An 11,472-nucleotide genomic window follows, 5' to 3' on the forward strand; every position below is an offset into this window, starting at 1 on the left:
GTGTTTGGTTGATTTTTTTAATTTCCTACCGGTAAAGTCGATATCGATGCTGCGAAAGGAAGATTTTACCGGTAAATTGAAATCGAAATTAAATAATAATGAGTTGGGATTGGTAAGGAGATCAGTGTTCTCCTCGATCATTGATTTTTTTATGATAAAAATATTGTAAAATTCTAGGAAATGAAATATTATCACCATAATTTTTCCAACGATCCGGAAAAGGATCTACTTTGTGATTCCGTCCTCTCCCCTCTGTCATATTTTTCGCTCAAATAACTCGTATAATGAACTAGGCAATTTTTTAAACATCTGTTAGTAGGTATTTTTATAAGCCCGTAATAGGTAGGCAATGTGCGAATTTAGAAGTGGGTATAATAATTCTTCGAATTTAAGGTTAATTGTCGTCGTCGGTTAAATTACGCTTGATTAATCTTAGCTCTGCTAATGACTTTGCAACTTTATCGATCGTCATTTGAACTGTACCTATCTCGTGTTTCAGTATTGTTCAAACAAATGAACAATGTGACGAGGATAGATAAGTCGCAAGCATAAACATGCGTTTTTTAATACTTCTCGGTGCTATAATTTTATACGTTAATTTATTAAAATCGCATTTTCAATCGTACGCGATCGTAATGAACGAACGATTGCAGAATAGTTGCGAAATCAGCGAGAATAATTTCAATCGATCGTGTATTTATCATAAAATCGTGTATTTAATCGAACAACTACCTTATGTGTCAAATTTTTCACCGCTTCAAGTAAGTGTTGCCTTATTTGTTGCTTTATTGGTTCACAATACAAGTATTCTAAAAGAAAAAAAAAAATCAAAATTTATTCCTTTAAAGGCTGGTCCTGTACAACTCGTGAAATTACCCGAATATGCAACGAGTATTATGTCGGTGTCGGAGGAAAAACCCAAATTCCGTTCGTATTCGTCGAATATTATATCGTTGATTAGTAAAAGCTTGGAGTTTTTCATGGAATCGTATGGTATAAAAATACCTATTCCTTCGTTGACGAAGAATTACCCGGGCATAGTTGTCGAAGAATATACGAACGCCAGTGAACAGATCGGAGAAGGTAGGGGTAAGAGATACAAAATATTATTTTAATTTGGAATTACATATCAGAAGCATATAAGAAGGAAAAGGGTTTGAAAAAGATGGTGACTGAAAATGAGAATTTTGGGACGATTTTAAGAAGACGATTCACAGAAAAATTCCTAATGAGGGAACTTCTTCATCTCGAGGTTTCCGCTTCCTATTTGAATGACACCGTGATTTTTAAAAAGAGTATGATTCGAAATCAAAATTTCAGATGCCCAAATTGATTTTTTGGGTTTTAACGAATTTTCAAAAGTTCAAAATTGATCAATTTTTTTTGGAAATTTAGGTACAGTATGCTCTAGAATTTCAAAATTTCTCCAGAAGTCGTGTAAATTAGCTTGAGCAACTGAAACCGAATTGTAGCTCATTTTGGTAGTCATTCAAGACCCATTTAACGAGTTGGGTCAATTTCCAGGCAAATAGCTCAAATGAGTTTTTTTGGTCAAAATTTTCATTTATGAGAAAAAAATTGAGAAAATCAAAAAAATTTCTATTTGTGGAAAATTTTTGAAATTTGCTCGAATGGTTTGTCTCGTAGAAAACAACCCCCCTCCCATCCGAATTTCACCATTTCGAGCCATTCTGGAGCTTCCAGCGTGATTTTCGATTTCTCCAGGATTTCAAAATTTCTCCAGAAAGCCTAGAATTCAATTTGCGCAGATGAAAATACAGTTATGGTTCATTTTGGACCCATTTAATGAATTGGATCAATTTTCAGGCGGACACCTCAAGTGCGTTTTTTGGCTAAAACATTTAGATAGGTAACAAAGGAAAAAATTTAAAAATTTCCATACTTAGGTACTTTTTGGAAGAATTTTGAGATTCTGGAGAAATCGAAAATCCCACAGAGCATCTAGATGACCGGAAATAGTGAAATTCGCTTGCAGAGAGTCGATAATTATTTTTAGGAATAAGTTCCATCAGTTTTACTGAATAAATAATAATTAAAAAAAAAAAAAAAAAAACATAAATCGTCGAAAAAAATCAATCTTGAATTTTCAAAAATTTGTCAAAAATTGAAAAATCAGTTTATTGATGGAAAGCTTCTCTATAGGTCATATTCTAACTACCAACGCGTTCTGAGACCCAATTTTTGGCATGAGACAGAATTAATAATTTGTACTTCTCAAAGTCCACCTAATTTCATTTTTTTTTCTTCGAAAAATTGACTCAAAATCTCGGAATGTTCGATTTCGAGCAGCCACAACAGTAACTAACTAACAAGGGAACCCTTTTGAGGTGTCACACTCCGATTTGAACAGGACTGCGATTTTTGGAAAGAGCATAGTCTAAAAGCCCCAAAACCAAATTTTCAGCTGCTCAAGTTCATTTTTCGTTTTTTGGAGAATTTTTGAAAATTGAAAATTGACTGTTTTTGGCGATGTATCCTTTTTTTTTAAAAGTACGTACTTGATCAGTAAAAATGGCCAAAATAAGTCCCAAAACTAATATTAATTAGCCAAATCTAAATTTCACCATTTCCAGCCATTCTGGAGCCTCCAGCGCGATTTTTCAATTTCTCCAGAATTTTGAATTTGCTCCTGGAGGCGTGAATATGTTTGATAGTGGCACCTTAAAAGTGGCTTTTTGACCAGCTTTTTTCAAAATTAAAAAATTAAAATCAAAAAAATCAAAAGTTTCCCGTTTGTGAGGAAATTTTTGAAATTCACACGATTCGCTGTATTTTGTCCAAAACTAACCCTCCAAATCCAAATTTCACAATTTCCAGCCATTCTGGAGCCTCCAGCGCGATTTTTCAATTTCTCCAGAATTTTGAATTTGATCCAGAAGGCGTGAATATGAAGTTGGGCAGCTAAAAATCGAGTTGTGTATTTATACTCGACCTGTTGAACGAGTTCATCTACATTGGAGCCGATTTTGGGAGTGACACCTCAAAAGTGGCTTTTGACCAGCTTTTTTCAAAATTAAAAAATCAAAAAAATCAAAATTTTTCCGTTTGTGAGAAAATTTTTGAAATTTACGCGATTCGCTATATTTTGTCCAAAACTAACCCCCCAAATCCAAATTTCACAATTTCCCGCCATTCTGGAGCCTCCAGCGCGATTTTCAATTTCTCCAGAATTTTGGATTTGCTTCGGAAGGCGTGAATATGCAGTTGGGCAGCTAAAAATCGAGTTGTGTATTTATACTCGACCTGTTAAACGAGCTCATCTACATTGGAGCCGATTTTGGGAGTGACACCTCAAAAGTGGTTTTTTGACCATCTTTTTTCAAAATTAAAAAATCAAAAAAATCAAAATTTTTCCGTTTGTGAGAAAATTTTTGAAATTTACGCGATTCGCTATATTTTGTCCAAAACTAACCCCCCAAATCCAAATTTCACAATTTCCCGCCATTCTGGAGCCTCCAGCGCGATTTTCAATTTCTCCAGAATTTTGGATTTGCTTCGGAAGGCGTGAATATGAAGTTGGGCAGCTAATAATTGAGTTGTGTATTATACTCGACCTGTTTAACAAGTTTATCCACATTTGAGCCGATTTTGAGAGTGACACCTCAAGAGTGGTTTTTTGAGGTGTCACTCTCGCTCCAAAACGGCTGGAAATGGTAGAAATTGCGCTCCGGGGGTTAGTTCTTGAAGAAATACGGCGATTCGCCCAAATTTCAAAAATTTCCTCACAACAGGTTATCTTTTTGATTTTATAATTTTGAAAAAAGCTGGTCAAAAAGCCACTTTTGAGGTGTCACTCTCAGAATCGGCTCCAATGTGGATAAACTCGTTAAACAGGTCCAGTGTAATATACAAACTGGATTTTTAGCTGCCCAACTTCACATTCACGCCTTCTGGAGCAAATTCAAAATTCTGGAGAGATTGAAAAATCACGCTGGAGACTCCAGAATGGCTGGAAATGGTCAAATTTGGCGTTGGGTAATTAATATTAGTTTTGGGACTTATTTTGACCTTTTTTATTGATCAAGTACCTACTTTTTAAAAAAAAAGCATAAATCGCCAAAAACAGTCAATTTTGAATTTTCAAAAATTCGTCAAAAATCGAAAAATGAACTTGGGCAGCTGAAAATTTGGTTTTGGGGGTTTTAGACTATGCTCTTTCCAAAAATCGCGGTCCCGTTCAAATCGGAGTGTTACACCTCAAGAGAATCCCTTGTAAGAATCTTATTTCAAGGTCATATATTCTCACTATTGACTATTTTGACACATTTTTAAAACAACTGTTAACATGAGCAAGCGCAAAAATATTTTTTGAGTTCAAATTTTTTCAAAAAAATTACCCTAAATCTCGATATAAGCGATTGGGCTGCCACAACTGTGGAAAGCTTCTTTATATTCTGGGGCCCATAATTTTTAGAACAGGTGGAAATATTTAGTAATATTTTTTGGGGGCTAATTCTTTAGGAAAAAATGACCCAAAATTTTAAAGCTGCGATAGTAGGGAGGGAGCTTTTTTCTAGGTCATATTCTGACCACCCTGCATCGAATCAAATTTAAATTAATAGAAAAAAAATTGTGATAGGAATTTCATGTAGTTACGCACCTTCTTCGTAATGCCTTGATTTTTTTTTTTTAATTTTAAAAAATTACCGAAAAGTAGTAATTTGAACTGCTGAAAATTTTGTTACAAATATTTTAAAACATATATTTTTCAAATGAAATCAAAACCCAACATTTCAAGTCATCATAATATTTTCATTTTTCAATTCTCGATCCTTCGTATATGCTTCATGAATTCAATCTATAGAGAAAAATCTCCCATCACCATAAATGATTTATTTTTTCTCAAAATTCCAATTACCGTTTAATGAAGCTCTTCGAATTGCAGCCCGAAGGAAGAAGAAGGATAAAAAGTTCGCCATGGTTTTTCCTTTAATAGCAACTTTTAAATTCATTCTCATCAAAGCTCTACTTATACCTATTTTAATGGGAATCATCGCCATTAAAAAGATGTTAGTTGTGGCTGCAATGGCAGTACCTACAGTTATAGCCATGTTACGTATATGCCGATTTGGTCCAGGCGGTTTCTTCCCTGGAGCCGGAGGATTACAAGCTGCTGCGGCTACAGCTCCTGTGCTAGCTCCTTACGTTGCTACTTCCGATACAATTATTGGCGATTTCTCGAATTATAATCCTTTAGCTTATTCGAATCCTTATCATGCCAATAAACAGCAACAAGCTGATTACGGAGGTAAAAGTTTTTATTAAAAGCACCTCGTCGTGTCTTTGAATTTGTTTTGTTTGTACAAATTGTTTATTTAAGTAAATAAAACCTATTTATTTTACCTGTCTTTTTTTTTTTTATTACCTACTAAGGGAAATCTGTACGATCTACGAACCATGATCTTTGTGTTACACACCACAAATTAAGGAATTGTAATGTACTCGTATCGCGACAGTTTGCAAGTCATATTTATCCGTAATCGACGAATATAGGTACTCGTTTTGGTTGTGCTCAGCTACAAAATGTTTTATTTGGTTTACTATGTCAACTGAGCAGGTGGCATTTACGGTTAATGCATTACGAATTTAAAGTAAACCTTGTATAGGTAATTTGAACAACGTAATCATTCGAAATAATCAACGTTTTAATGCTTCAGTGAACTGAATTTTGGAGATGGTACGTCTATTAGATAGGTACACGTTTAATTCTACAGCTCATCATCGACAAGACATCCATTTCCTTGGTTTTTTCATCGTATACTTATATATGTAGATTGTAGGTATACTTAACATATTATATAAATATCGCAAAAAAAATCAAATCAGGTAATCCGGTGTTTAGATTTCGTACATCAAAATCTGATTTCAGGATCTAACGATTTAATTTTACTGACTACCTACCTTCATGATACATATTATACCTCAAGTTCTAGAACTGTGGAAGTAAAAATCTCATACTACAAGTACCCATAATTACTCGTGGAATGAACATAGTATCTCATTTTCTGAAGAGTTTCTCAGGGATATTGAGATTGAACGTTGGACATACCAATACTGGCTCACAAGTTCTTCCTTATTACAGCAATACACCATGAAGTCATTAAACGAGGCCACAGAAGAGGTTTTGGAACTTGGAATTTTATTTTGAAGCAGAAAAATGACCGATTTAGATGGGATCGAATTTAGAGAAACAAATTGAGAATCTTCTTGATGATCGAATTTCATGTTCAGGCCCTCTCACAACTTTACCACTCTTCAAAATGAGAAAAAAAACTACATTTTCAAACATTTTTTGCAAAATTATTTAGAAACAGGGGAAGAAAACTTGTATTCCATATTTTTTTTCTCGGTAAGTTGGCATCATTGAGTAAAATAAACTGCAGTATCGAACTCAGCGGTCTTGATTTAGTTGAAAACCACTTTTCAGTCCTAAATTGACATTTTAAAGGAGGTAAAACAACTGAAATTCTTTCCGCTGTTGAAGAAGTTGCCTACTCACAAGGCGCAAAAAATACACGAAACACGGCGTTTTTTAAAGTTTCATGGTTCGAATTTTCAACGGACGGGCAACGCTATCTATCGGAATAAAGTAGAAACTTTGTTCAGCGTTTTTAAAAATTCGGTCTCAAGATTTTGACGGAATGAAGTCTAGATATGCGCGTGGCGCTATCTCTCGGAATATTTCGGAACTACGTCGAAAAAGAGTGATAGAAACGCGATTTTCCATGTTCTGTCTCAAGTAGTTCCGAATTATTCCGAGAGATAGCGCCACGCGCATATCTAGACTTCATTTCGCCAATTTTTCACCTGGTTTCATTGAAAACAGAACAAAGTTTATTTTCTTTCCCGATAGAGGGCGTTGTGTGTCCGTTAAGTTGAAAATTCGAATCGAACTCGGTCAAAGTGGTTGCCTATCGTGATTTTTGCAGGAGTATTGTTAATTTTTCGCCAGCAAATTAATTTTATTACTTTTCTACAGATGCAATTTTCTCAAAATCAACGAGTACTTACCAATTCGAAGTCGCATTTTGATAATATCATTATTGCATTTTAATTTAACGAGGTCTTATGCTAATTTCAAGACTCTTGTTGAATTACGAGTGCGAGGTCTTTATGATGCTATTGATGTTTTAATGAGGGACGAATAAAATAATCCGACTCTGAAATTAGTTCATAATTGATTTTAGTGAAAAAAATCAACATTTTGAATAAAAGAAAAAATAAGTACAGGATTTTGAAGTCATTTTTTTTTCGTCAAATTTTGGCAAGAAAGCATGATAATCTTCTTCAACTAAAAACCGAAGATGTTTTTCATTTAAAAGTAGAGGATTTTATCCACCAAAGAACTGAGTTATTTTTGTTGGGAAATTGAAGCTATTTGAGTATTTTCCGATAGATTTTTCTAGATGAAAACATGAAGATTTGTTTCTTTGTACGAAAAAGTTGAAGATGTCCATCATCGCAAAAAATTGAAGAAAATTTAATGTACTATTAGTCCGGCATATGACAATAGGAGTAATTGCACCCCCACCCCGCCGATCCTCCGGGACAACTTTTTTCTCAAAGGTGACATCCTAAGAAACATTTTAAAGCAAACTTTCCAAAAAAAAAGTTGGCCTTAGTTACAAAATGGCGGCCATTTTGATTGACAGGTCAGCCGAAATCGCAGATTTTGAGTTTTAACATAGGACTTGCACGAACTTTTTCAAACTTTACAAAGGTAGATCGAAAGATCATGCAAAAATTTATCACCTGTCAAAATTTCAAATGCTAAAGTGAGTTTTTCGATTTTTGGTGAATTTTTGAAAATCGAATTTAGGTCAAAAATGAGGGAAAAAATCAAAATTTTACCAAATTGACTGAGAAAGCTGAAATTTGGGATATACCCTATTTTCGACATGCCAAATCGATTGGAAACGGTTTCAACCCGTTTTGAGCAGTTCTGGAGCCTCCAGCAGATTTTTGAAACTCGAAATTCCCACAAAATTCCATCAAATTGGAGTTGTAAAGCTAAAATTTATTCTAAAAACTAATTTCAATACGCTACGAAGTACTGCAGGTGAATTTCCAGTCGATTTGGAGCCTCCAGCAGATTTTTGAAACTTTAAATTTCCACAAAATTTCATCAAATGGAGATGGAAAGCTAAAATTTATTCTACACTCTAATTTCAACACCTTCTGAAGACGACTTCAGGTGGGTTCAAGTCATTTTAGGGCCTCCAGCGACTTTCCTTGAAAATTACTGGAGCCTCCAGCAGATTTTTGGAACTTTAAATTTTCACAAAATTTCATCAAATGGAGATGTAAAGCTGAAATTTACTCTACACTCCAATTTTAACACCCTCTGAAGACGACTTCAGGTGGTTTCAAGTCATTTTAGAGCTTCCAACGACTTTTTTGAAAATTACTGGAGCCTCCAGTAGATTTTTGAAACTTGAAATTTCCCCAAAATTAATTTATCAAATGGAGTTGGCAAGCTGAAATTTACTTCGCAGACTACATGGTGGTTTCAAATGGTTTTGAAGTTTCCAGCTACTTTTTGGAAATTTCAATTTTCCAAAAAAAACGTCATACAATCTTTCAAAAAGTCGCTGGAGGCTCCAAAACGACTTGAAATCCACCAGCAGTCCACTTCGTAGCGTATTGAAATTAGTTTGAAGAATGAATTTCGACTCTCTACCTCAGTTTGATGAAATTTTGGGGAAATTTCAAGTTTCAAAAATCTACTGGAGGCTCCAGTAATTTTCAAAAAAGTCGCTGGAGGCTCTAAAATAACTTGAACCCATCTGAAGTCGTCTTCAGAGGGTGTTAAAATTGGAGTGTAGAGTAAATTTCAGCTTTCCATCTCCATTTGATGAAATTTTGTGAAAATTTAAAGTTTCGAAAATCTGCTGGAGGCTTCAGGAATTTTCAAAAAAGTCACTGGAGGCTCCAAAACGACTGGAAATTCACCTGCAGTACTTCGTAGCGTATTGAAATCAGTTTTTAGAATAAATTTTAGCTTTACAACTCCAATTTGATGGAATTTTGTGGGAATTTCGAGTTTCAAAAATCTGCTGGAGGCTCCAGAACTGCTCAAAACGGGTTGAAACCGTTTCCAATCGATTTGGCATGTCGAAAATAGGGTATATCTCAAATTTCAGCTTTCTCGGCCAATTTGGTAAAATTTTGATTTTTTCCCTCATTTTTGACCTAAATTCGATTTTCAAAAATTCACCAAAAATCGAAAAACTCACTTTAGCACTTGAAATTTTGACAGGTGATTAATTTTTGCATGATCTTTCGATCTACCTTTGTAAAGTTTAAAAAGTTCGTGCAAGTCCTATGTTAAAACGCAAAATCTGCGATTCCGGCTGACCTGTCAAATCAAAATGGCCGCCATTTTGTAACTAAGGCCAACTTTTTTTTTTGGCAAGTTTGCTTTAAAATGTTTCTTAGGATGTCTCCTTTAAGAAAAAAGTTGTCCCGGAGGATCGGCTGGGGGGAGGGTGTGCAATTACTCCTATTGTCATATGCCGATCTATATATTCTATTTTAAAAAATGGATGATTTCTTTCTGTAAAATATTTTGACAGAACTGCATGTTTTTTTTCTGCTGCAAAAATGAAGATTTTCATTATTTTTTCACTCATTGAATTGGATTTTATTTTCAAGAAGGATTGCTTGGTTGAAGATTTTTTTCTATTGAAAAAATTAAATTATTTCATTAAAATTTAAAAATGACTGAAAATATTTTCAGTGAAAAAATTTGACCAAAAATGCAGCTTTTTTCACTGAAAAAAAAATCGAAAATCTCATTTCAGTAAAAAGTCTACAACTTTATTCGTCATCAAATAACTGAAGCGATTCCTCGAATAAAAAAAAGTTGAAGAAATTTTCAACTAAAAAAAGAATGATTTCTTTCACTAAAAATTAAATATTTTCTTCACTGAAAATTGAAGATTTTTACAATAATAAAATCGAACGTTTCTCACTAAAAATAAAGGCTTTCTGATTTCTGTTTCCATTACTTACAACTTCAAGTTTTACTCGTTAAAAGCTAAACATTTTCAGTTCAAAATTTCAAACGTCTCAAAATTTAAAAAATCACGTCTTCATCCACACCTGAAATCCACAGGGTGTACAAATAATCTCGCAATTATAAACACCCTAAAAAAATAAACTATTAAAAAAAAAACAAAAACTTCGGAAGAGAAATAATTTTTTTCCACATACAAACTTAATAATACAGAGTAAATCGTAAATTAATCATAGTTTAATATTATCGCGTTATATAGGAAAAAATACAGGTATTTGGTAAATAAGCTATAACTTACGTACAATAAAAATTAAACACTTTAAAATCCTATATAATCAAATGATTACTACAAAATGAAAAAAAAAATGTATATGAATGTTTCAATTTTCAACATCTTAATATTGGTATATTCGTATTCGATTATATAACCGTTGGTAATATTTATCAACGTTAAACACTTGCACCCTTCCAATATTACCAACCTCATCATTCATCCCGATTAAAAAAGTGTAATACACATAATTACGTACTACATAATCGATCAAAACAAAACACACAATTCGAAAAATACATCTAGAAAAAAAAAATCGTGCAAATGGTCGAGTTCGTAATAAGAAAAAAAAATCATTTTTTTTAAACACGTGACCTTTATTTCCGCAGTCTGTTTCCAACATTAGAATTAGGAATTGCTTTACAATAACGATTCAGAGCTCGATCTTTTACAGTATTAGGTACTGAAAAAATTGTATCAAAAATTGCACACACTTCAACTTGGCAACGCGGCGATAATAATTTCAAGTATCGAGACTCCGAACTCGAACACAAAGTGCATCTTTTCATACGTCGCCATCTACTTTCCTTTTTGTTGTTGTTGTTGTTTATTCATCAAAAATTCCATACCTTAAAATGTATGTACAAAGACATACAAAATCCAACTTTTCCTCACTTTACTGAATTTTTAAACATATTTCCATTCACTTTACCAATCTATTCAACCTTTTCAATCAACTTCCATGATCATAGGATGAAGAAAATTAGGTAAATATACGAGAAAAAACGAAACGAAACGAACGAACGAACGAAATAAAACAAAACGAAAAAAATAATAAAATAAAATAATGCGCCAAAAAAACAATTGGCTTGTCGTTTGTAGTATGTATGAATTAAATCGCTCGTATAGAACTATATTTAAAATTGACAGCCTTTCAAAGAGGTTCTGGGGATGTCCACTGAATGCTATACGAGTATCGCATCATCGAGCACACTTCCTAAGCATCCGCTTCGTTAAATCCTTCTCTAAAGACATCCCGACTTGACATTTCTCATACAAAATACCCCCAAAAATATATAACAACGATTACGCAGATGACTATGAAACATTCAAAAGTAGTAATGTTACAAAAAGAAGAAAAAAAAACATCGCAAAACCGAGG

General features: G+C 33.6%; 1 protein-coding gene across 3 annotated transcripts; it reads left to right on the plus strand.

Annotated features, from left to right (window-relative positions):
* Window positions 1–113: 113 nt before the first annotated feature.
* LOC135841679 (uncharacterized) lies at window positions 114–5,357 on the plus strand. Of its 3 annotated transcripts, none has more exons than XM_065358783.1 (3): window positions 114–761; window positions 849–1,089; window positions 4,907–5,357. In XM_065358783.1, the coding sequence occupies exons 1-3, from the start codon at window positions 555–557 to the stop codon at window positions 5,284–5,286; spliced, it is 828 nt and encodes a 275-aa protein (XP_065214855.1). In that variant the 5' UTR covers window positions 114–554; the 3' UTR covers window positions 5,287–5,357. The 3 variants fall into 3 exon arrangements, with proteins under 3 accessions (XP_065214855.1, XP_065214854.1, XP_065214856.1); XM_065358782.1 differs by having other exon boundaries at window positions 849–1,083; window positions 4,892–5,357; XM_065358784.1 differs by having other exon boundaries at window positions 849–1,083.
* The last annotated feature ends 6,115 nt before the right edge of the window (window positions 5,358–11,472 follow it).

The sequence above is a fragment of the Planococcus citri genome, chromosome 3, assembly GCF_950023065.1.
Source record: "Planococcus citri chromosome 3, ihPlaCitr1.1, whole genome shotgun sequence".
NCBI classification, from domain to species: domain Eukaryota; kingdom Metazoa; phylum Arthropoda; class Insecta; order Hemiptera; family Pseudococcidae; genus Planococcus; species Planococcus citri.

Bases quoted from the DNA above. Each gene is read 5' to 3' on its own strand.
- LOC135841679 (XM_065358782.1), top strand. From the start codon at position 555: ATGCGTTTTTTAATACTTCTCGGTGCTATAATTTTATACGTTAATTTA. The intron at 762-848 runs GTAAGTGTTGCC...ATTCCTTTAAAG, and splicing joins CAAATTTTTCACCGCTTCAA to GCTGGTCCTGTACAACTCGT. The intron at 1,084-4,891 runs GTAGGGGTAAGA...CGTTTAATGAAG, and splicing joins CAGTGAACAGATCGGAGAAG to CTCTTCGAATTGCAGCCCGA.